The sequence below is a fragment of the Gadus chalcogrammus genome, chromosome 22, assembly GCF_026213295.1.
Source record: "Gadus chalcogrammus isolate NIFS_2021 chromosome 22, NIFS_Gcha_1.0, whole genome shotgun sequence".
In the NCBI taxonomy this organism is placed as follows: domain Eukaryota; kingdom Metazoa; phylum Chordata; class Actinopteri; order Gadiformes; family Gadidae; genus Gadus; species Gadus chalcogrammus.
Genome location: NC_079433.1, coordinates 13292639 through 13318780, shown reverse-complemented (window position 1 = coordinate 13318780; position 26142 = coordinate 13292639). Strand labels below are relative to the sequence as shown.

The following is a 26142-nucleotide window of genomic DNA, read 5'->3' as shown; positions in this document are numbered from 1 at the left end:
CTGGACTTGGGTTTGTGGGTTGTAAAAACCACCCGTTGCGAGCATTTTGAAAAACAAACACAGAACGACCATCTGTTAACAGTGGTTAATTAAGCTGCGATGAACTTGGATGTAGCAAGACACAGGTTTGTAGAGGTGCCTAGAAATGTACGAACCAAAACAGCCGTGGACTTACCTGCTAGTCAGCTACCAAGTCAAACCTCTATTTATCCCAAATGTAACTTCCATCAGTCTGCTTCACAACACAAGTTCAGACAACATATCAAGTCATTAAACATCGACACGGCTTCTCGGGTCTTGCTTTAAACAGATTTATTTTCAAAGATCTTTTTACAGAATAGGGCTTTGCCCGCCGGCGCATGCCCGCACTCAAGTGTCTCTCTCCGAAACCTTCCAGGGCACCCAGGAGGAGAGGGGGAGGATGGGAGGTCCACGAGCCGTCTGCGCCGCCTCCAGCTGGGCAGGAGAGCAGTCCCTCTACTGCCCTCCTGCTGGCTGGCGCTCACTGCGCCCAACCCTGCCAGGGATACAACAGAGGAAGAGCAGAGGAAAGTGAATACAACATCCACCGATCCCCCCATCGCGGTGAGCTTGGGGTCTCGAGTCAGAGGTCACAAACCTCGGCAAGATAATAACATGAATAATTCTTTGGGTAAAAATAAATAAAATAAAAAGGACATCCTACTACCACTACACCCAGGGTGAAGCACGAGGAAGGATGGGGTGGGCGACGGGAGACAGTGGAAACACTCTGGTGAAGCACTTGGTGTGAGTGCGTGTATAAAGGGGAAATCCCCACACACACACACACCCACACCGTGGCAGGGGACACCCTGTGCAGACAGACAAGAGGAAGAGGGGGGTGGGGGTGGAGGGGGGTAATAAAAGCCACCCCCTCTTAGGAATGGCGAGTTCTACCTGACTGGGAGGGGAGAGAACAGGGGGGAGAGGGGGGGAGGGCCGGCGGACTACAGCACAGTCAGCAGTGTCTGGACGCCACAGTCCACAGAGGCCTGGAGAAGGCAGCACAACCACAACATGAGCAGGCTGTGCTTTTCAAATGGTGTGAGGATCGGCGGCGCAGAACAAGCCAAGATATAGCAGAGACGGTCCGCGTGTACATTTGGGTGCGCCCGCGCGTGGGTGCGTGTGTATGTGTATATACGCGACGGGGTTGAATTAGTAAATGAGGTTTCTTCTGCATCAGTGGTCAGGTTATACTACTGAACAGACTATGCCATCTAGTGGTCTGTGTGGGGAAAAAAACCAACTACAACACAGACATCAGTAGACTCAGTGCACGTACGAAATCCACGTAAAGGTTGCAGAGGGCAAATGAAAAAATGGGCCGGAGTTCGACTAACTCCCGAAGGGAGGGCGACCGCGGGTCAAGGACATTAGCGCCCTGCCCCCCACCGAGATGACACTCACCGGATTCATGGGCTGCCCATGCTGGTCCCCTCCGACCCAGGCAGGGACAGGGGCATTCACCGGATTCATGGGCTGCCCATGCTGGTCCCCTCCGACCCAGGCAGGGACAGGGGCATTCACCAGATTCATGGGCTGCCCATGCTGGTCCCCTCCGACCCAGGCAGGGACAGGGGCAGGGCCAGGGCCAGAGTACTGTGGGGCAAGGGGTCGGGGTCAAAGGCTAGACGCTTTGGCACGCTATGCAAGAGAAGTAGACCAGAAGGTGAACCGGCTGGGGCTTTGATCACATATGCAGGACCATATGTGTGCTGCCCGGGGAGTGTGTTGTGCCCGCCACATATGCTGCCACCTGTACTAAGCATGCATGGGTCAGGGGTGTGTACGTGTGTCTTTGTGTGTGTTGGGGAACATACCTGAAAGGAGTAGCCATTCTGAGCGTAGGTCGGGGGCATCTGGGGGTACATGATTCCGCCTGGAGCCCTTGGATATGCGTACGGCTGCTGGGGAAGAAGCTTTACATTTAGTTGTCTACCATTTTGCCTAAGGGACAAGTGAGGATGATCAAAGCAAGAAATACACATTTTTAGTGGCGACTCTTATTTTGAAGTCTACACTCCAAAAAACAACTGGACGCTAAAGATGAAACGGTAGGAACATTTCAGATCAAGATTATCGTGACCAAATTGATCAAGATAATCAGTATTATCGCGCTACTGTTCAGATGTGTTCATCATTTTCAGAAACTACTGATGCAATGAAATAATTGAATAATAATAATAATAATAAGTTTTAACATAAACACATCAAAGCAGTATGAACTTTTTTTTGCATAAACATTAAAATATTGCAATGCAATGTGACACAAACAGGTAGATATCTTGAGAACCTAATGTATAAGTTTGACACTTCAACACCCTATTGAAAGTTCAGGGCGAATATAATTTAATGACACCAACATAGTCGTCGATTACGCCAGGGACGCGTCCCCACAAGATTTCGTCAAGAATAATTTTGTACCCACCAATTAAAAAAAAAAAAAAAAACGAGTTGAATTATTGAATTTTCTACGTTCCGTTCACTTGCATGGGCACTTCACAACTTCCGGCGATCAATTATTTTTGGATAATTCATAGGCAACGGATGAAAAATGACCGCTGTTAAGGTAAACAAAAGGACTTTTTGCCTTTGGCAAACGTAGTCCGGTAACTTGTCAATGTAATGTAACTGCATTCTTCAACCTCCGCAACATCGCCAGACTCCGCCCATCACTGACCCAATCCAGCACTGAAATCCTAGTTCACTCATTTGTCACATCACGCATAGACTACTGCAACCAGGGTTCTCGCTAGACTTTTTCTTGGGCGGACAAATGTCCGACACTATTCCAGAATATCGGACATTTGGAATATCTTCCGGACGTTATTCACTAATAATTAAATAATCACCAAAAGTCCACATTTAAACGAAACAAACTAAGTTCACCCAATAAATGCCATTTATTAAATAAGCCTAGGCAAAAAAACATAACAGCCATTCTCAGCAAAAATGGTAAACAGGTAAAAAATAATTAATTCGATAATTGCAATTCTTGCAGGCTACTTTTGGCGCTACTTCATGGCATGGAAGTGCTCCGCTGCTCGCGAAAAGTTGAAGTCTTTCAACCCCGGCCCAAGGCTTGATATGCGCATCATACCTCGTCACCTCAGCTAGGCGGTTTCTGATAGATGTTTTTATCCTGTTTTGGAGAGAAAAGCCTCGTTCCGCAGGAACACGGGACACAGGGATTGTACTGGCGATTTTGGCCAGCTTTACATTTTATTATACCGGCCATGCGTGCGTGCAATCGGCCAATATCCGGCTATAGCCGGCTAACGTGAACACTGACTGCAACGCCCTCCTCACCGGACTCCCCACCAAACTCATCAACAGACTGCAGATCATTCAGAACTCAGCCGCCCGGATCATCACCCGCACCAAATCATCTGACCACATCACCCCTGTCCTCATCCAACTTCACAGTACACTACCGCATCCAATACAAAACCCTACTCCTCACCTACAAAGCTCTCCACAACCTAGCCCCCAGTTACTTCTGCGACCTCCTCCAAGAATACACTGCCTCCCGCTCCCTCCGCTCAACCTCTGCTGGACTACTATGTATCCCCACATCACGACTCATTACAATGGATGCCCGGTCATTCAGCTGTTCAGCACCCAGGCTCTGGAACTCCCTCCCCCCACACATAAAACAGTCAGACACCATTACAACCTTCAAGTCACAATTCAAAACTCACCTGTTCAAACTCGCACACAACGTCTAACTGATCACTGTCTTGATTGTGTTTGTTTTGTCTTGTTTTTGTTTTATTTATTTATTATTATTTTTTTCCACAATGTCTTGTTTTTAAACGATTTATGATGACTTTATGCTCTGTAAGGTGACCTTGGGTGCCTTGAAAGGCGCCTCTAAATTAAATGTATTATTATTATTATTATTATTATTATTAATAAGCGGGATATGTATGAACCCAAGCGGTCGGTTGCTAAGCGACGACGTAAACGTCTTGGGCGGACTATTTCTCTGCTGATCCAACACTATGAATGCTGGTAACAAATACATTGTAAATAAATTGTTTCGTTTTGGGAAGTAGCCGTGTAATAAGCGGGATAATGTATAGAACTTCGCCGGTCATTATCGAAAAATAAGCCCCTTCATGGCGAAGCAAGACACCTCCGCTGCGCGTCGGTGTCCTGTTCGCCCTGTCGGGGCTTATTTCAACTTCCCGGGGAATGCTAGATATAAATTGACCGCTGTCAAGGAAAACAAAGGACTTTTTGCTTATAACGACGTCTTTGGTATCACTCCTCAAGTAGTCCGGCTTTTCAACCCCAGCGTCTTCGGTTGCTAAGCGACGTCAACGTCTTTGGCGGACTATTTCTCTGCTGATCAACACTACGAATGCTGTAAGAAAAAAAATTGTAACAAGCCACCCCATGTGAAGTCATTTTTCCGTTTTGGCACGTAGCCGAGTAATAAGCGGGATAATGTATAGAACGTCGCCGGTCGAATTTAAGCCCCTTCAGTGGGAAGCAATTACCCTCGCTGCGCGTCGGTGTCCTGTTCACCCTGTCGGGGCTTATTGTCCCGATAATGACCGGCATTCTATACATTATCCCTTACTTATTACCCGGCTCTTCTCAGTGCTGTAGACTACATTCGTATTCGGTTGCTAAGCGACGTCAACGACTTTAGCGAACTATTTCTCTGCTGATCAACGCTACGAATTATAACAAATACATTGGAAAAAGACACACACTGTGTGAAGTTATTTTTTCAATTTGGCAAGTAGCCATTACTAATAATACCAATACTCTTTGGCTGGGATGATGAGGCATCAGACAATCAAGTCATTTTAGCCTGAATACATAGGTAAGAAGCACCAGAGTAGGTTGCTAGTACCATGGAGAGTATCAGAAAGATAACCTGTTGAACTAAATGGATGTGGTAGGCTACACCACGGGATGCATCTGCAGACCACTGTCACATAAATAAAGGTAAGACGCGATATTTATTGCTTAAGATTTGCTGGTGCTGTGGCGAGGTCTTTTGTGTTTTTTGCACTCAAGTGGTCGGCTGTTTTAACTTGCAATTGATAGTCGGTGGAGTCAGTCTCTTGTTGACACAAAGTGACTTTTGGTCATTCTTGCTTTGCTTGAATTCTGGAATAATTGTGGGGGGGAGTTCTTGAGTTTTGGTCAGAATGCCTGATGTAGGCTAGTTTTGATGGAATGCGTGTTGTGAATTGAGAACCGCCAGCTCCTGATGTGATACAGCATTCAGCTGTGCAACAAATATTTTTTTCTTTTTCAATCTTGACGACTTTTGTAGTGCTGTGTGTGGCCACACCTTTGGCCCTTCTGAACTTAAACACGCAGTTAAATTCCTTTCCTAGCTCCTCTTGTTTATGTTGTTAGCTTAGCCATATCATGTCACGTTGTCAACATTGGATACATGGAGCAGAACATAGTGGGTCATATGTCCGATGCTTTTTGAAAACGTTTTCTTCATAAATATGTGTTCTGATTGAAGGCAATTTATCCATTTCCTTTGAAACCCTTTCTAAGCCACAATTGACCTCTGAAGAATAAGTCCCACCTCCGAGGCGGCTCTGGTTCCATCGGTCAAATGTCTATGGGAAATAACATGGGGTTTTTGAATGATCGTACATAACAAACTGTCTAGGGAGGTATTCCATCAACCAAGCTAAAGGCAAAGTCGGGCATATTTCGCTTAGCCTCGCTACTTTAAGCTAGAGTTGCGTTCCATCAACGTGACTTAAGGGAATCTCCATTAAGTAACCATGGCAATTTATCAGACTAAATAAATCTGGTCGGTACCAGGCTATCGGTCAGGCTTACTTGAGCAGTGTTTCAGAAAAGTCCTATCTGTCGGAAACAAGTTTACCATCTGAAGGTTCCGCCAAGCCTAGTCCTCATGATTTTGTCATAATTGTACCCTGTATCCATCTCTTGTTATCGTGGATAATGTCTCAACACATATTTTAGACAAATTTATGTATTCTATCAAAACTGGGAACCAGCAGTTAGGAAAGTGGTCTAGCATCTGCCCTGTAGTACAGGTGACCCGAGTTCGCGTCCTGGAAACGTCATTAAATTCTTGCCGTTGACTTATATTTTCTAATTTCCTTTATATCAGAGAAATTAGGCCAAACAATTGACTTTTTATATAATGAAAATGTCTTACAATATCCCTAGAACCCAAATATAACTTGCAAAAACCCATGGTAAAGTTAATGTTAATATTAATGTTAGTGAGAAGCCTTTGTCACAATGACAAAGACACTGCTGCATGGGAAATTGCAGCCACAGATATTCCATTCAGATGAGTTTCACGGCCGGCAGTCAAGAAAAATACTATGGTCAGTCAATTTAGAATATTCAAAGAAAAGGAAAATAAATGGCAAGCAACGTTTTCTTCTCCAGTAATCCTTCCTAATTACTAATTAGGTGGGGATTGAACCCCAGACGACCGGGTGCAAGACCAACACGTAACCTTGAGACTATCTCCCTGATGACAAATCTGCGGTCAATATTACATTTAAATATGCTACACTTAATACTACTTATTCAATCAAAAGATCGGCGATTTTATTGGCAGGCGGCCTCCCTGTTTTTATTAATGGTTACGGTGTTCCCTTTTTGAGTTGTTATATGCTTGTACTCCTCATAGACCTCCACAAGCAGCTTCTGTTCGCCGCTGGAAAAGACCTCGCTCGGTCCTTTTCGGTCATTCACGGTTCTGGGCTGGTAACATATCTCATGAGTGTGCGTAATCCACGATAACGTAAGCCTTGCTTGTACTAACCTGTCCAAGGCGCGGCTGAACTTGGTTGATGGAACAGCTTTAGCCTCAAGTGGAAGTTGGCGTTAGTTCTAACCGGGCTTAATCAACTACGCGCCGCTTTCGTTAGCGACTTTGATGGAATACCCCCTAGGTGGCGAAGAAGTAAAAGCTGCTCACGTCTTGGACTACACACTTTTTCCATCTACATTCCACTTGGCTTTTGGATTGTCGGTGCTGTAAGTAGTAAACGATTATAAATGCTACTTTAACGGCACCAACAATCCAAAACCCAAGTGGAATCTAGATGGAAAGAGTGTTTAGTTCAAATCGTGAGCAGCTTTTACTTCTTCGCCACCTTCAGAGTTTATTATGTACGATCCTTCAAAAAAAGAAAGAAGAAAAACATGTTGTTTCCTGTAGACATTTAACCGATGGAACCAGGAGCCTCGGAGGCTGGACTTATTCTTCAGAGGTCTATACATTGATTGTGAACACCATGTTTCGTCACCAAATAAATATAAATACCATGTTCAGTTACAAAACATGGTATTTACATGGTTTTGTTTTCTTAAGTCGAGGACTTGGATTACCTGAGGATACGGGTGACCGCCACCCGTCCCTGGCTGGGCTTGGGGAACCGCGCCTCCCACATGTGGATAGTACGTAAAGATCACGTAGGGGTTGGGGTGTTCCCAGTGGTTGGGGTTGGCGTTTTCCCAGTGGTTGGGGTTGGCGTTTTCCCAGTGGTTTGGTCCATTGGGAAGATTCGGCATGGCGCCTTGACGGAACAAGTGGAGGTATGAACAAGGTCATTTTTCTACCCCAATGTAGTTTTTCCAAAATTGCTCTAAGGTAAATGCTTCAGTTGTAATAAAATGTTTTACTTGAGTAAGTACGAGAGTTCCTCTCCTTCATGATCGCAGGACCCAGCTTCAGCTTCTTCCCTTTGAAACTGACCTGTTGCTATAGTACAAAGCATTCAAAGGGGACAGATGGCTGTTACTGCATCACAGGAGGACAGAAATACATATTTGGCCTATAGAATCATCCTCTTACCTCAATAATTGTCTGGATTTCTACCTCTTCGTTGAAGTACACAAACCCATACCTTAGAAAACAAAAGGAAATGTTATCACTTTACATAAAAGATACAAATTAACTAAAAAACCAGAGGTTGCGAAGCAAGGTTGGTTGCACAAACAAAGGCTCTCGTCCTCTGGTACCTAGCAACATATGGAGTGACACGCTAATAGCCAATCATGTAACAGTATCAATTTTGGTTGTGCCATCTCGTTGCCTTGTGTGTACAGAAACAGCGTGCTGTGAGATGTGAAAGATGAGTACCGCAACGAGCGAGGACGTCAACGTCTTTGGCTAACTATTTCTCTGCTGATCAACACTACGTATGGTAAGTTGGTAATAAATAAATTGTAAAAAAAAAACACCTTGTGAAGTTATTTTTTCGTTTGGCAAGTAGCCGCTCATTATCGAAAATAAATAATAATTTATCGAAGCACCTCCGTTTCGAGTCGGTGTCCGGTTCGCCCTGTCTGGGCTTATTTTCCCGATAATGACCAGCGTTCTATTATCCCACTTAACGTCAATATAACTCTGCATGTGGAAGGGAAAATAGCTTTATTGGTAATCACAATAATATGCTGCTGTATTTTCCGAGACCCCCACAGATATTTGAGTTTACTGCTTTCATGGGAGCCAGACCTCTCTCTATGGGAGCTCAGCTCCCACCTAACTCGAACCCTGGCTATAGGTCTTTCCACACTGCCGAGCCGGTTCGGTCGCAGCTTGGCACGCCCGGCGATTTCACCTTCTTATCTCAAGTTTCCTGTGTTAAACCGAGGGGGTTAAATCCCCCGTTCGTCATGGCGCGGGGTTTCTTGGTTCACTGGGGAAGGCGGGGCTGTGCACAGTCTCTGACCTCTTTAGAATAATTTGTATTATTGCATACTCCCGAATGTTTTCATTTTTTATGAATGAAGACTCCCTCATGCAATAATGAGTTCACTCTATAGTAGGCTAACATTGCTCTTAGCGTCCTATGAGTACCCTGGAGCACTCGTTAGCTACAAGCGTTTTCACAACGTTCGTTACCAACGATGCTTTCGGGAAACGGTCTGAAAACTGTACGATGATCGTACGACGCACTTCAAGATCCACTTAGGCTAACGATGCTTTCGGGAAACGGGGCCCTGGTCTCTTATTGAAGACAAAATGGTGGCATTCACCACAGACAGTGGGGCAAATGTAGTGAAGGCAACTTCACGACTGGACCCGGCTACAGTGTTTTGGCCATTGTTTGCACTCTGCTATTGGTGAGTAGCATTGTCATTTTGATGGTACTCATACATGTTGGTTCATGTATTGATTTCATTAGACAATACATTAAGATGATATAATTATTATTAAGATGATATAATTATTATATTATTGATAGTTTTTATTATTATTATCCATGAAAGCCGCTTTACACTGACTTACTGACTGACTCAACCTCATCTATTATCTGTAATTAACGATGTCATTGTTTTTCTGCAGGTGCCGCAGGAAAGGACAAAAGAGTGGACAGGGCTGTAGGTGTTTGCAAGGAAGTGGTCTCTGCCTTTTCTTACTCATGGAAGAAAAAGAGTGCGCTCTCCAAAGCACAGCAACGTCACAATCTTCCCACACACCAGCTGATCAGAGTCACTAACCAGGTGGGGCTCGAGACAAAAGATGGTGGCAAGGGTCCTAGAGCAATAAAAGGCCATCATTGACGTTCTGTCTGCTGATAAAAACAACAGGCACCTGATCCCAACGTGGCAGGACATTGATGTCCTTGAGTCCATGAATACAGCCTTAACTCCTCTCCTGGAGTTCACAGACTCCCTTTCTGGGGAATCATATGTGACAGTGTCTTATGTGAAGCCTGTGCATCACCTGTTCCGCACCAATTTGCTCAAAGTAAACGAGGAAGACACTCAGCTCACAAAAGAGATGAAAACAAAAATAATGACCTATCTTGATGAGAAGTATGCTGGCCCTGACACAGACAATCTCCTTGACAAGGCTACCTTGATGGACCCCAGGTTTAAAGTCCAATACATTAGACCAGAGAATGTAAGGGCCATTAAAATGAGAGCAGTGTCTGAGGGAGTGAATGAAGGCCAGTCACAGGCAGGGGCTTCTGAGGGAGCAGCAGACCAATGTGCAGAAGGAGGAGCTGCGGCTGCCACTGAACCACCTCTACCACTAGGCGTGAAGAAGCAACGCAAGTCATTGGGAAGCTTCTTCAAAAAGCAGAGTCAAGAAGAAGATGACTTGCCTCTCACTAAATCAAAAAGTGGAGAGTGAGCTAGAAAGGTACCTGATGTGCCCTGATGCAGACAGTGAGGCTGAACCCCTGGACAGGTGGAGGCTCCATGGACACAACTTCCCAAGATTGTCTCAGCTGGCAAAAAAGTACTTATGCATCCCAGCCACCAGTACCCCCTCAGAAATAATTTTTAGTACTGGGGGTAATATTGTTACATGCACCAGGGCAGCTTTAAAACCAGAGGTCAACCAGCTGGTGTTCCTAGCACAAAACTTGAGTGAAATATACTTGAATAGTTCAGATGTTACAGATGTAAAGGTTAAGTCAACCTCAGTTATACTTGAATTTCTTCTATGTTTACTAAACACTGCATATATTTAAAAAAATAAATTTTATTCACCAGAGGGTGAACTTTTTTGCACTAATCTTGCAGTAAAAAATATGTAGAGATAGTTCTTCAAGTCTCTATACGTTTACAGAATAGTTCAGATGTTACGGTTAAGTCTACCTCAGTTTTAAATGAATTTCTTCTGTTTACTAAACACTGCATATTTTTTAAAAAAGAAATGTTATTCACCAGAGGGTGAACTTTTTTGCAATAAACTTGCAGTAAAAAATATATATGTAGACAGTTCTTCTCGGGTCTCAGGTTTCTATATGTTTACATTTTACACTTTGCACATATATTTGCAACACTTTATTTTTGTTAAGCACTTCATTATTAATAATTGATAAGTTTTCATTGTGATGGTATTTATTTGAGTGTTTCCCATGGCTGTGTTGTTGATATTCATTTCCATTGTCTGAATATAACCAGAGTAAGGTTAAGATTAAAATAAATAAAAAATAATTTAGTATATTTCTCTCCTGGTCCTTATTTTAAATAGGTCATACAAATTATCAATAATTATCGAACGATATGAAACACTTATATCGTGATACACTTTTCAGCCCTAACCTGGGGCCGGTTGCACCAACTGGGCGTAACTAAGACTGGTCGTAACTGCTAAGTAGGTCTTAGTTACGACCTGGCGTTAGAATGGAACTAACGCCGGTTGCACCAACGGGACTTACGCCTGGTCTTAACTACGCCCGGTCTTAGCCATGCGCGGCCATGTGAATGTTCCATGGTATGCGCATATCACCGCGTTGCTAGGATACCTCTTGACAACAGCTGTTTACTATTTTACTTGACATGCTGTTGGACACCGAAATAAATAATTCATTCGTTCACTCATTGTCATTCATCAATTGTGTTAATGCCTAGCAATAAAACACTGCAAACGAATATAATTAAAATATGTATTTGTAATGTCTGGTTTACGACGAGCAGGCATTTAGACGGGAATGGTTCTGTAGGAGAGATTTGTTTAATGTGTCGGCCTTTATAAAACATATAAACATAGTTAAAACAACATTCACAACTGATTATAAGTTGAGAACGGACTAATCGGCCAGCGATATCTTCCCGACAGGCAGTCGATCTGTGAACACTGATCATATCTCCGGCTGTGCTTTGAAATGCAGTTTAGCGAAGCGGTGCAAGGATGGTGGTAAAGCTGCATTGGATTGGCTGCAATTGCTATAGAAACAGCCTGGAATTTCAACTCTACGCCTGCCCCTGACCAGGCGTAGGATTTACGCCTGGTCTTAGTGAAAAGAACGCTAAGCCCAGTTGGTGCAACCGGCGTAACGGTTAGGTTGGACTTAGAACGCCAAGTTACGACCAGGCGTAGTTACGACCAGGCTTACGCCCAGTTGGTGCAACCGGCCCCTGGGGTCATAAAAAAAATGTCTAAATCCATGAACAATAACACCAACATACCCTTTGCAGATTCCTCCTCGATAGCTGATGATTTTCACCTCCGTTATGGTACCAAACTTGGAAAAAATGTCCCTGATTTCGTTCTCATCCACCTGAAGACATCATACACACAAATAAATTGAACATCCGTTTTTGTCCATACATAACGAAAAAATGTGTTAAAAAAAAAATTTCAACTGTGAAACGCACCTTCAGGTCAATGCCACCGACAAACAGTGCGTTTGGTGTCAGCTTTCCTTGTGGTAGGACGTAGCCATTTGAAAGCTTGGAAGGCGACTTCGCGCAGTCGTCCTTTGGTTTGTCGAGCTCCTGGAAGGAGAGGATGACGTCATCACGGTGGCGAAGCACGACTACAATGTCTCGCTGCGGCTTGTAGGACATGGACATCCAACGTCCAAGTGCTGTCACGTGATTCCACTTGCCACCCCCACTGACGTCACTGGCTAATCGCTCGGGATAGCTTCATTCTCTTCACGACTACTCCGCCAAGATGACAACGATGGCAAGTAACTAAAATCAATGAATGAAACAACCCAATTGTGATTGCAAAAACATGCGTTTGTGAAATGTGTTTTTGATGGGTCCACTCCTTAAGCTAACGTATTGATCCACGATAGCAGACGCTTTAAATAATAGTTATAACTACATGCAACTTATTTGTCTCAACGAAATTTCAAATAGTATACTAGATACATACACACAAAGGAAAATATACGAAAATGAAATGGCTAAAGTTAATGCAAAATGATGATGTAGTCGAGTACAAACAGTCTACTCTCATTGCAGTCTTTGGAAGTTAATTCTGACTGATATACTGTTATCTTCCACAGCATGACATGCCACATCTCAGGAAGTGGTGGTGCTCCACTTTGTTGGATAATCTCCATACTGAAGGGTATAGTTCTTCTGAAGCAGATGTGCTGTGAATTCCAATATTAACAAAACCATAACAATGACCTACAAAAACTATTTGTGTACACGTGCGTGTGTCTGTGTGGCAGACAGTTTGCTCATTTCACGGAGGACAGAGAGATGGCAAGAGGAACTCTACCACCTATCTTCTGTATCCCGAGGAAGCGCAAACCGTCCGAAATGGAGGAGACATAATATTTGTCTTTTCTTTATTTCTATATTTTTTTATTGGTTTGTTTGAAAAGAAAAGCAGAAAATAAAATTAATAATAATAGATACCAATTCCAGAAACGTATTATTTGAATCGAAATGAAATCATATATTGCTGGTTATTAAGCACACAATATACACCATTAGAAAATAAAATGCAGACTTCACATTTAATAAAGACTACTGGGGGAAGTTAATTTAAAAATCAACGTAAGTTGAGCCTGTTTTTTCACATGTGAATTGGGATTGGCGAAAACCTGATTGAAATCAATACGACAAGAACGCATTGATCAAAAGAGCGCTTGTTGAAGACCAACTTAGGAAAAAGTTAGTTCTACCGCTAGAGGTCAGCAATTCTCCCCGTCGCGCAATGACGTCGGTTAGGAAAAGTGGATTCGAATTCATTTTAAACAGTGCTGTCTTTTCCTATGTTCGAAAGGAAGCACATTTTCATCTCTCCTTGACCCCATGACGTTTTCCACAAAGGTTAAGTAAAGGAGGCATAAAGGTTAGGCGATTTGACCATTCGTAGAGGAATTGGGCCACAGCTAAGGAGTCTCACCGCGTCCGCCATCTTGTCGTCACGTGACAGCACTTGGACGTTGGATGTCCATGGACCATGACCTACAGGCTGCAGCGAGACCTTATTCAAGCACGAGGCCGAACTTTAGGCCTTCTCTTTGTTAGCGACCTTAATATAACATTATATCGGTGAAGTAAAGTTGACGCTGCAAAAATTCGCATGCGATTTTAAATTTCGAATTGTTGTTGATAACACACAGGTCATGACACGCATATCCAGACGTAAAGACCGTGAAGCAACACGTGTTGAAAATGTCCCATTTAGGACGATACAATGCCTTTCCCCGTTAATTCGCCACGACAGCAAAGCAGCTCAGTTTGTAACGGCGATCTTCAATACATAAAAAATGTCCGACTATTTGTCAAAATCTTGCGTTAAGAGAAGATCCAGGGTTTTACACGAACGGCCCCCCACCTCCAGCTCCCACTTCTATACTTCCAATGTCAGTGTAGCGATCGACGTAAACTGCAACAACACGGCCATTTTCTACGAAACGCTTAGCAGGCGTGATGGATAGTTTATATTGCACAAACAACGCATTTATCATCAAGGCTTGTGGTGTTTAGAATATGTTTCAATGAGAGACGAATAGAGAATATTAAATTAGCGCTAGCTACACAGCAACGTTCGGGAAGGTTAGCGCCCACGACACGAGCTAGTGCGCCATTTTGCTCGTGACATGCCATGATATGAGCCACTGAACCAGGGTATCAGCAGGTTTCACCAAGTCAAATGTAAGACTTTTTGATGAAATTTAACACCGAAAACACGTGATGGTGGGGATTGGCAGCAGACGCGAGCCAACTTCAGAAACGGACGTCTTCCAGCCAACTGTCCTTGAATATGCACCTGTCCATTGTCGCAGATTAGCTAGCCAGCACGCAGATAATTGTATATATATATATGCAGCTAGCAAGAAAGAAGCCTGGTCTACATGTCCTTCCTGAAAGCTCGAGAAAAAGAAAAAAATAAATAGTCCGGCCCCGACAAATTTAAGACCAGCATGACATTTGTAACGAATTTAAGACTTAAGGCCTTCAATTTAGAAACATGAATTTAAGACTTAAGAATGCGCGGACACCGGGCACTGAACAAAAAAATCAAACTACATGGTCACTTAGAGTTGATCAAGTCGGATGATTAGACCATACTCACCATTTTAAAATGATAAAAAGAGTCAGTACGGAAAAAAACCTGCCACTGTCTGTCCACTTCGCTTCCCTGCATTAAAAATTCTCGACAGTGTCTGGCAAGAGAACCAATTGAAGAACACGCCCATCCCGAGATGTAGTCCAATGTCATCTCGAATACCTTTTGAAGAACCACCCTCATAAATATCTCAGAACCGTTAACCCGTTAACGCCTAGGCCTCAAAATGTCCGCCTGGATTTTTTTTTGCTTATTTTGACTATAAAAAGTTCAGAAAATGTCCTGTGAGTAATTGCTTTTGCCCTTTTTTCAGAATACCTGGAACTTTCAATATCTTGCAGTTATTAACAATTTACTGCATGTTATAAGAGTGAAATAACATTTTCAAATGAAGAAAAACACAAAAACAGATTTGGATTTTAGAGTTTTAGTGAAGCAAAACACTGCAATTTAACATGAATAAGAGATTTTGCAAGTTAATTTGAAAGTTTGAAGAGTATACAACAATTTACAATATTTTTTTTTATTCTTGGTCTAAAAACAAAAAAAACAGGCCATATTCTGGGAACTATGTACAGGCGTTTTTTGGCTAAATCTCCACCATTTTAATTTAGAGGCCCTGATGGTACTGCCAGTGACAGTTCCGGTCTGGCTGCAGACGCAGGCCCACCTTACAGTCCTCACACTGCCAGGCAGTGCTCCTCTGCTGAACTTTAGTCTGTTTGCTGGTTGTAGGAACAGGCTGATGATTATAACTCGTCTTCTGACGGCCATTTCTCAGGTCAACTCCAAGGAGGTTTGCAGAAAGCTCCTCCTGGAAGCGTTGACGGGTCATTGGTCTCGCCTGATGCAGGCTGGCACACTCCTTGTGTATGAAGAAGGAGTCGGTCACAGCAATATCCACAAGATGCTGGAAAAAAGTGGTGGACCATCTCCTTGTTTTCCGGTGGACTGAATCTATACCAATCATCTGGTCCGCGGTGTCCACTCCCCCCATGGGCCTGTTGTACTCTGTTACCGTGGTGGGTCTGGGGATAGAGATCAGTTGGTGTGGCCCATCACCTGTCTTCCACCGCTGCACAGGGAGAATCTTGTGTCCATCCACCTCACGAACAGAAGATCCCTGTCCCTGATCCACCGGATACTGCCTCGTGGAGATTTCTTTGTGAGGGCATTTTCTTGCACGGTTGGGACACCAACTCGTCCTTGCCTGTATAAGAAGAAGATGATTACTTTATTGTAATTGCATACATTGAAACAAATTGCATTCTCTGCACTTGATCCATCATATATATATATAGGACACACATTACTAGGAGCAGATTGCACATTACCTGTATGTCCCACAAGCTCAGAATCCCTGCTGGCTCAGGTGTCGGTAGAGGAGGAGGGGACTGGTGTAAAAGTTGTCTATGTAGACAATATACCCAGACCCCAGGTTCCCTTTATCGATCATTCCCGCAACAACATCAAAAGAGAGCCCCTTTCCTGATGCCGTCTTGGACTTGCCAGTATAGAGCTTGAAGTCGGTTGTGTAGCCATTTGATCCAGCAAGCACAAAGAACTTCAGCCCCCACTTTGTTGGCTTGGCCATCATGTACTGTTTGATACTGAGCCTGGCCTTGGTCCCAACCATCCTCTCATCAACTGCAAGGTGCTGTCTTGGTAGATGGCCTTGCAGTTTAGTTGAATCATTTCCATCAGAGGTCTGACACGATGGAGGTGGTAAATAATCCTCTGTGCCCTTTTTCTTATCTTTTTCTTCACTGCAGCATCAAAAAAGTGGCGAAAGATATCACCTGGTGAGGGGTTTCCCGCATTGAGAGGGGGTTGTACACCTGGGGTGCGTCTGAGGTTGAAACGCAGTGGTTGAGGGACTCCATCATCAGGCTCTGCCTCAGTCTTCCATCTTTGCTGTTGTGGTGAGCGGCTTCGGTCTCCAACAGCATCACCAGAACCTCCAGCATCCCCATTGCTGCTCACTCTAGGTCCCTGAAGGACTCTGGTGGACGACTCCTCCTACACACTGTAAAATATAAACAAGGCATCATACACTGTACAAACATAAACATCTAAACAAGACTTGGTAACAGTCTTGTTACCAAAAAAAAATTGAATTTAATAGATTTCCTGTATTCTGGTGCATTTTGGGGATGGCCACTACCTATTTACCTACTATTCATTCAGATTCATAGCCTACAACCTGACTTGCTGGGCCTGGACAAGCTTACACTGTATACAGACCTACTTTGGCCATTCCACCAGCCATTGCTATTTTACCCATTCTTGTTATTCTGATATTGAGACAAATCATGATCACTGTCCTATAGTGTCCATTTTTTGTGAGTCTCAATGTCTACTTCAAATGCAGTTAGAAATATGGGACAGTTGCATCATTTTGTTTATATGCTACAGGCCGAAAGACTAAATTAATATGTAACTTACTTGCTCCTTTTAAGTATAACATTGCATCCAATTCCTCCACTGAAAAGGGTGGAAAGTGCTTACAACTCTGCTAGTTAGCAACTATCTCGTCATCTCTACTTGTAGCTTTGTTGCGCGAATGACGCTGAGGGAGGTAGCCAATTTGATTGATTCGCTGAATTGTCCAATCATGTGGTGTTAACAAAAAGAAAAGCGATACCATTGGCCTGGGGCGCACACTGGTGCGACCCGAGGGCGAATTTTCTTGCGCCAATGAAAAGCTGTCTCTGCTTGATCGACAGCAAAAAGTTAGCGAGCTTAATTGACTTCAACGTAGCTGGCGCCCCTGACTTGGAGGAGGGCTTTATTTCGAATGACCAATAACTAGCCTAGCCCAAATCATTGACGTTCAGACGCATTTAAATGGTTGTTGGCAGTAACAAGTATATCACAAAATTAAACGAGGATAAACGCTATGGATTATTGTTGATTTAGTTCGTATTGATAAAAGTTGATTAATAGTTGGCAGATATATTCAAATGAATATTTCACGGAGGGGCGGCGCACTAGCGCCCTCTATTGACCCACCGCCACTGCTAGTTAGTAACGTTACACTATGCTAAAGAAGTCATCAAACTAACAAAGAATACGCACATTTAAGTTTTACGCATAAGCATCACACTGGAGTGAGCTCTTCCTGGGGTTGAACTAGGGGTACCTGACCCAGTAGCCTGACAACGACCTTATATATCTTATGTTATACATCTTATACCATACTGTTGTTCATCCATAAGTAACAGTTTGATCTAGAGATAGTCATTATCACAATAATATCCCCAAACAGTACATGTACATCACCTTTCTTCGCAAGAAGTTGCTCCTTCGATCTCAAATCCAACTGTAAACCACGATGGTGGTCTTATCACTCGGGAGGGTCGTCTTGCTGACATAATGATTGGAAATGCTGTTCACTGCTGTTTATTCCCGGTTTATCCGCTCTATTTCTCCGCTCTTGCGTCTTCCGGTGTTCTGCCAATTTCTGCTCCCTTGTCAGATTTGTTTTCGCGGGCTTCAGGGGGAGGCGGGAGTGAAATGACCGTAATAACACCAGATTGCCTGTACAGCGCAACCTCTCCGCTTTCAGAAACCGTCGACATTTTTCCGATAGTGCAAACCCTGACGTTACTATGGTAATCCAAAATTCGCATGCGCAAACGTGTCGCCGGCGACATGTTCGGAGCTAAACGTCACCATGTAGTTTGATGTCAACCGAAAGCATTGAGGGAAACCGGATTATTGATTTGAGGATAATAGGCCGGTAGGCAATACAAGGCGCTGTACACAAATCATTATTTTATTTTCACATGATAATTTTTTTTGTCATTAACGTTAAATAATTTGCATTTTTTTTCGTGCTATAGCTTCCCGGTATGCAAATGATCTTAATGGGTTTCTATGTAATATAATAAGATATAGTCTGTATAATGCCACCAACGCCAAACATCGTCACTAGGTGGCAATCGTGAGGTAGAAGCGTCTCTTGTTCCTTCAAGAATTCAAGCGTGTTGGATCTGCAGAGCCATTTATTTAAATAGCTCCGCGTACCTGTGGTGGATTAATAAGACAGAGGTTGGAACATGCATTAAATGGATAACGTCGCCTTTCGCACACACTCACATGCATTCAGACACTGACAGTGTAGGTTTTAGATGAGTCACGACTCATGAGTCAAATAAGGACATCAAGTCATTTCACTCAAGCTGGCTTATGAATGTAAAATGATCAGCTATGGCATTATAACCAATGGATCATGGGCCATCCCTGAACCATGTTAAAATAGTTTGATAGGTCTGATTGATCTTAGAATGAATTGCAGGCCAGGCAAGCCTTACACAATACTATTATAAATACTAGGCTACTAATAACATTATCATTCAATAATAATGAAATGTGGATCGGCTACACAAAATGAAGAATAATGATTCAAAAAGATCAAAGGATTGGATAAATCAAACAGCATTACGCTGCTAGTAGACACTAAATCACTGCTTGCGATAAGTGACTCCTATGGGCATATTTCCTTAATATATTGTAGCCTGACCTGTCAATGGCTGGACTACCCTGTCTTTCATTTCCCTTCCTTCCCCACAATTTCCCTTCTTACCCTCTCTTTCCTTTACTATCTCCTCCCCTCCCTCTTTTTTCGCTTTCCTTTCCCCGTTCGTTTCCTTATCCCCCTATCCTCACCCTGGCCTTCTGTTACAGGCTAAACATGCATCAGCAGTAGGCTATTTCTACAAGTTAACCATCCAGCCCTCCTCCGCATCCCAGCACAGCTCTTCTTAACGTCTCTAATAGCTGCTGTCTGCTGACTTACGTAACTTATGTTGTTTCAGTGTCTATTTCCAGACGATGTGTACATTTGTATAATTATATGTTTCAACGCAACATAGTCTCTTAACCTATTCGCTCTCTGACTGGAGAATGTGAAAAGCACTGCTGGGCAATTTTGAAAAACATTTAGGCCTACCAAAGTGTTAAATCTTCCGGCACACGAAAAAGATAAAATATTGATCTAAATATGGCCTGCCTATTCCACAACTCCAATATTCCTGCTTTACCTAATGTCACTTTGTAGTAGGCTATTTTATATTTTTACAAAAGCACGTCAATTTACCACTGACATGTAGAAAAACGAATTAGCCTCCTTGTCATTTAAGTATAACGAGATCTTCCCATAGACTAGGGTCTAAAATAAGTTTTCGGTTGATTTTATGGATGTCCCTATAACTGAATGCGCTATGGGTTAACTTAACATGGTATAAACCCAGCATTTCAAAAAAAATAATAATTGTAATATTACACGAAAACGATATTCGTGAAGACAGTTTTCGTGTAGGTCTTCAAACATGGACTGTAAACAGCAGGCAGTGACAGCCATGTGTTCTGTGGACGGGGGATAGGGGGAATTTTTAAGAAAAGAATAAGGGGGGCAACGTGACTACCCGAAGCGAAGGCGTATTTCAATCTGCTGAACGCAAGCGCACATCAACTGTGGCTGTCAGGCTCTCCCTCCCGCTGATGTGGTGGTGACTACAACACGCTCTACACACGCACTCTGGGGTCGCTCTCATACAGCTCTCCGAGACTCATCGTATCGGGACTCAGAGGATGGAAAATACTGGATACAACGAGAAAGTTTGAGTGTTTCAACATTATTTACAGAAGGACTGAGTCGATCAGGAGAGAAACCATTAGGATGGCTGCGTACATCAGCACGCCAGGCAGCCGATTGAACACCAAACTAAAATAAATAGAAAGTAACAAATCCTCAATGGCTGAATTTGGACAGAAAAACGCAGCGAATCCACCGGTTGCTGGTTGGAAATCCGCGCCAGGAAACGGAATTAAACTGGACAGGCACAGAGAAGAAAGGGTGTCGAACGGAAACTGTAGTACTATGTCAGAGAGCCCGAAAAGGAACCAAAATGACTCCAACAAACACGCGTCGCCGACATCGACCGACAGGCAGGGACTGGATGCCTCAGAAGACATCCCGCGACGGAGTAGTCTCATTAAGGTACCGCTAACGCTCGATCACTCCGGCTCTGGAAGGCGTGGAGCCCATGCAGTTTTTTGCTCTGGGGAGAAGAGAAGAGAGGGTGGGGGGTGGTGCTGTACATGGATGGTTCTGTAGCTGACGGATAAAGAAAATAATTGACACATTGTACATTGACAGACATACCAACACATTTACAGTAAAACATAAATACACACACGCACGCGCACACACACACACACACACACACACACACACACACACACACACACACACACACACACACACACACACACACACACACACATACTTACACGCACACACACACACACACACACACACACACACACACACACACACACACACACACACACACACACACACACACACACACACACACACACACACACACACACACACACACACACTCTCTGTCAAAAAGAGTGGGACAGGAGCTAAGTATACAGCCTTTTTAGATCCATCAACAGGTATCTTTGTTGTAAGCGATGTGTATGTGTTGTGCCTTGTCATACTCCATAGTTTATAAGCTAAGCACAATCCCCTGTCTGGCTTCTGATGGTTTCTGCAGCTGCTGCACAGACATGATTATGTGAGCATGTAACCGGCTTTTATCTTTCTCCGATTGGTCCACACAGAAGTCAAGACAGGAAGCCGACCACTTTGTCAATTTCCTCAGTCGGTGTTGAAACATTGCTACTGAGTCATTGAAACATTGCTAGCAGCAGTAACACATTTTTAACTAACATTAATGTTTCAATGACTTTAACTTAGTCATTGAAACATTGCTAGCAGCAGTAACTAACATTTTTAAGTAGGACGCTGAAAGATACATCTGAACAGATCCCTCCATGGATTAAGAAAATTATCAATTTAAACCAAAATCTGACTTTTTGTGTACTGGGCAAAAGTGTCTTATCTTGTATCTTGCATCATGCTTGTATTACTCATTATTCATTATAATATGACTTAAAACCACTGTTGGATCTTAGTTATCTGTTCATTGACCATTGATTCCCCATTTTCTTTTCTGGAGGGACCCCTCAAACCTAGCCTGACATCCCCAAACCAATTTGCCAAAGTGTATTAGTCTGTAATCTCCGTAACCTCTCAATATATTCTCTATTCTCAAGGGGTGTTATAAGCGGGCGCAGACCAAAATGCCTCTGGACGCAATAGGATAGACTACTCTTCTATACAGTCATCGTGTTAAACCCACTCCGTATTAAAGGAATAGTAGTGATTGGTCCGACCTGGGCCAGGTCTGCTGGAAACCTGTCTGACGGGAGGGGGGCCAGACCCGTTTGCCAGAGCAAATAAAACAGGAGCTTGCAGATTCGTCTGGTTCCCAGTCTACTTTGATCCTATAGAATACCCCCATCACACTCTGAGAGAGAGAGGGAGAGAGAGAGAGAGAGAGAGAGAGAGAGAGAGAGAGAGAGAGAGAGAGAGAGAGAGAGAGAGAGGTGAGAGAGCGCTGGAGCCTGAATCAAAGATAGATAGAGGATAGAGAGAGAAATCAGGAAGGAACCAAGTTCTCCGCTCCCCGGGATAATCTGGTGCCTTAGTCATACACAGAAAGAAAGATAGAAGTGGTAGAGAGAGGCTCCTAAACAAGAGAGAGGGAGGGAGACAGAAAGAGAGATGCGATCAGGAAGGAAAACTGTACAGTGAAGAAGAAAATGACCATGGGCCGTCCATGCCAGAGCAAATGTACTGTGTGTTTATACAGGCCCTGCTCTGTGAAAGCAGCATGCCCCGTCAGCACCGGCTAGTCCGTGTGGACTTCAGTCTTCTTCAAAGGCCTTTGTTCACATTATCCATGACACCTTCTTCTGCCTGCACCTCGGGAGACGGTGGCCTTGGCTTGACACTATTCAGCACCACCTGCCCGCCTGCAACCTTCTCTTTCACTCTGTCACTCTCTCTCTCTCACATTATCTTTCTTACTCCACTTCTACTCCATCTCTCTCTCCCTCACTTTCTCTCAATCTGTCTCCTGTCTCCTCTCTCTTTCTCTTTCTCTTTCTCTCTCTCTCTCTCTCTCGGTCTCTCTCTCTCTCTCGGTCTCTCTCTCTCTCTCTCTCTCTCTCTCTCTCTGTGTGTCTCTCTCACAAGCTTTCTTCCTCCATCCCTCTCGCTCCCTCTCTTTCTCTCTCTCTCTCTTTCTCTGTCTCTCTCTCTGTGTGTCTCTCTCCCTCTCACACAATCTTTCTTCCTCGCTCTCTCTCTATCTCTCTCTCCATCTCTTTGTCTCAATCTGTCTCAATCTGTCTCCCTTCTCTATATCTCTCTCTCGCTCTCTCTCTCTCTCTCTCTCTCTCTCTCTCTCTCTCTCTCTCTCTCTCTCTCTCTTTCTCGCTCTCTCTCGCTCTCTCTCTCTCTCTCTCTCTCTCTCTCTCTCTCTCTCTCTCTCTCTCTCTCTCTCTCTCTCTTTCTTTCTCTCGCTGTGTCTCTGTATCTGTCTCTCTCTGTCTATGTCTCTCTCCCAGATTCAGATGAAAGGGATTTATTTGCATGAAAAACATTAGCCTGGCATCGCTAGACAAATTACAAACTGCAATTAGTCTGGAACCTCTCGCTTCATTGTCAATTTCCATGGGGTCTCACCAACAGGCACAGACCAAAGGTCCTCTGGACACCATTGAATAGGCCTACAACCAGAAGAAATTACGTGTTTTTTCTCAACAAAAGCTTTAATTGTAGTTGTTTGTTGTACTTTTAGTGAAAATATACAGAGAAATATGTTTATTACTGTATCGATAGCGTAATCAACAGACAGTTCTACATAAGCGGCAGCCATCCTTGTGGTTGTTGCAAGTGCCTCCACAGCACTCTGCACCATCATCGTATTTATCCTGCCTCATGCCAGATAAAGGTTTGTGCGATTAGTCTGTCTATTTCCCACTGGGCAGAAGTATTTTTGTATGGGAGGGGAGTCTTACCTTATCTGCATATGAAACATGAGATAGCGAGATTCATATGGTTCCCACACTAGGAAAACATACATTTACATGGCTAAAGAACAAAAGTAGACAAGTAGTATACAATATAATAATAATCCATACAGTAATCACACTATATTAAAATGAACCAACCTAAACTAATAGGGATAAGTCCCTAACTATTGCCAAACTAGGATACACAATGTTGATTGAGCTTATGGCAGACTGATGCAATCGCAGTATTATGAACGTTACGAGCAGTACTTATCATAAGCAGTGCACGGTCAGGGGTTGTTTTGCCGTTGAGGGTAGTTGGAGCCAACACAACAGAATTGCTCTTCAACTCAATTGTGTGTAAAACCAAAGGAAATCTGGTGTCAGCATTGACCAACTGCCAACTAACTGACATCACACAGGTGACACTGTTAGGATTGCTGTGAGTGATGGTGTGATCCAGATGCCTTGGACACCAGTCTTCCAAGTTGCAGGTGCGGAAATCTCCCAGCTTTCTTGCTGCATTTCACGGAGGCGCGCCCCCTTTTGTTCGAGCTTTGAGAGTATCCCGAGTTCAGTGATGACGCTTTCAACAAAAATGTCTGTGCCCGGTAAGAGATTTATTTTCGTTGTATTTGTACCACGTTGGTCATTTTAAATACTCTTACACACTTGATAACATTGCTACTTTATTCCGGTCACCAATGTATGCATTGCACGGTCTTGCTTTGCGTGCAATACAATGTCAAGTTGTGTTGTTTGTTTTCGAGCTGGTTTGCTAAAGAGGCTAATGTAGCTAAAAACTAAACAACGACTAGCCAATTTCAAGACACAATCACAAAGGCGAACGGGAACGCTATAAGTGCTCCGAGATCAGAAATGGTGTCACTTGGAAGGCTGGTGTCCGAGGCATCTGGATCCCACCATCAGGTCCAAAAAACACACCTGCAACTCCCCCTGATTGCCATAGGGGTCGACAAAGAGAAGAATACTGACATCTGTAAGATTACCACTTCAAAGGATCCGCTTTGATAGTTAGCTCGGGGGTATGAGACCCCAGGTTAATTGTTGACGTTGCCTATGTCAAGATGTCAATTTGCCAAGATTTGTGTTCCACTCAACCGCTCTCGAAGTGTGATACGTTCCTTTTTCGGTGATCCTTATATTCCAAGCATGTGTTTAACAGCTCCCTTAGCTGTATATTGATTTGCCTACGAACTGCCCTGGCTAGGTATATTCCTCCATCCGTTCCCACAAATTAACAAATCCACAAGTTTTTATTAGACGTAGCTCATCACTGCGCATTCACAAAGAGTTGGAGATTAAGGCACACAGTGAGAATTATGAGCGAGCATAGTGGCTGTATATAAGCCTAGCTTCAGTCTGATATTTCTGAATTCAGAGTGAACGCAACATTAAAGCGCAGGTGGCTGTTTATTTTTTCTCATTTTCTCTTTTAGTGATATAAATGCATCATAAGCATTCTGTGTTAAAATACCACTACACACTGGGAGGCATAAGTTAGAATTCTTGAATGTCAATGATGTTCATGAGCATGGTGGTGAATTTGGAATTAAACTGCATTTTTCTGATTGCAATGAAAACGGCTCATTGGGGAAAAGGTGTAACGTGTGTTCAATTGACAGTCTCTTGTAAGTACGTCCTTACCACCGTGAACCGAGCCCTTCATTTTGAATCAGAAGGGAATGCGCAAGTGTTTCAATCAGTTAAAGAACAACCCATCCTCCATTTACCCTTGCGACTTATTGAAGTGTCGCTCTTCACTCAGAAATCAGAATTATTACACTGGCTATAACACAGCCAATCTCTTTGCTTTGATTTCTAACTGCGCGCCTAAGTCTCTAAATCCATGGAATCTTGTGGATTTGGTCATTTGTGGGCACTGTTGGTGAAAACAACACAGCCAGGGCAGTATGTTGGGTTGGACAGACCAAGATACAGCTATGGAAGTGGCTAAATCATGACTGATTTACATCTGGACACAGACAATGTCAACAATTAACATGGGGTCTTAACAAACCAGCCAAATCCTTTAACTAAAATACTATATAATACCACCAATGTAAATGTGTACATTGAAAAAGCAAGACTATACTGTAAGATTATGTGGTAATGGTTGGTGGTATATGGTTGAGTTTATCCAAATACTTCCTGGGACTAAAGAAACAATTTCCTGGGACTAAAGAATGAATCCCTCTCTCTGTGTCTCTGTGTCTCTGTGTCTCTGTGTCTCTCTCTCTTAGTGGAGCTCTTCTGTACCACTTCTACCTTTCTCTCTTCCTGGGGCTCTCCTGAACTACTTCTTTCTTTCTCTCTATTTATGATAAAGGCCCCGGATTCCTCCTAATAGCAGATATTTGCATTGGCACAGTGTGATAAATAAACATGATAGATAA

The 26142-nt window shown here is 43.4% G+C and overlaps 2 protein-coding genes across 5 annotated transcripts in view; one reads left to right on the top strand and one right to left on the bottom strand.

The window, feature by feature from the left end:
- Nucleotides 1-271: 271 nt before the first annotated feature.
- Nucleotides 272-14924, bottom strand: dazl (deleted in azoospermia-like). 4 transcript variants are annotated; one of them, XR_008893968.1, is made up of 10 exons: nucleotides 14792-14924; nucleotides 12121-12240; nucleotides 11932-12023; nucleotides 7853-7904; nucleotides 7681-7759; nucleotides 7387-7574; nucleotides 1845-1928; nucleotides 1432-1623; nucleotides 919-1013; nucleotides 272-517 (listed from the first exon to the last, which is right to left on the bottom strand). XR_008893968.1 is itself a non-coding variant. In XM_056583428.1 (10 exons), the coding sequence occupies exons 1-9, from the start codon at nucleotides 14861-14863 to the stop codon at nucleotides 969-971; spliced, it is 927 nt and encodes a 308-aa protein (XP_056439403.1). In that variant the 5' UTR covers nucleotides 14864-14922; the 3' UTR covers nucleotides 272-530; nucleotides 920-968. The 4 variants fall into 4 exon arrangements, 1 of the variants encoding a protein (XP_056439403.1); XR_008893967.1 differs by having other exon boundaries at nucleotides 1845-1931; nucleotides 14792-14922; XM_056583428.1 differs by having other exon boundaries at nucleotides 272-530; nucleotides 920-1013; nucleotides 1845-1931; nucleotides 14792-14922.
- Nucleotides 14925-20182: 5258 nt separating this feature from the next.
- The window catches only part of LOC130376202 (inactive phospholipase C-like protein 2), a 23489-nt gene continuing 17529 nt past the window's right edge, over nucleotides 20183-26142 (top strand). Inside the window, exon 1 of the mRNA XM_056583422.1 lies at nucleotides 20183-20789. Within this exon, the coding sequence (XP_056439397.1) occupies nucleotides 20544-20789 (246 nt within the window). The 5' untranslated portion in view covers nucleotides 20183-20543. The remainder of the gene's footprint in view (nucleotides 20790-26142) is intronic.

What these genes read in the sequence shown, in the direction of transcription:
- dazl (XM_056583428.1), bottom strand. Translation starts at nt 14,863, where the DNA reads ATGCAGGGAAGCGAAGTGGACAGACAGTGGCAGGTTTTTTTCCGTACT. An exon ending in CTTTTTATCATTTTAAAATG is followed by an intron (nt 12,241 to 14,791) that starts GTGAGTATGGTC and finishes CTCTCCTTCCAG; the next exon opens with GAGCTCGACAAACCAAAGGA. An exon ending in TCGGTGGCATTGACCTGAAG is followed by an intron (nt 12,024 to 12,120) that starts GTGCGTTTCACA and finishes TGATGTCTTCAG; the next exon opens with GTGGATGAGAACGAAATCAG.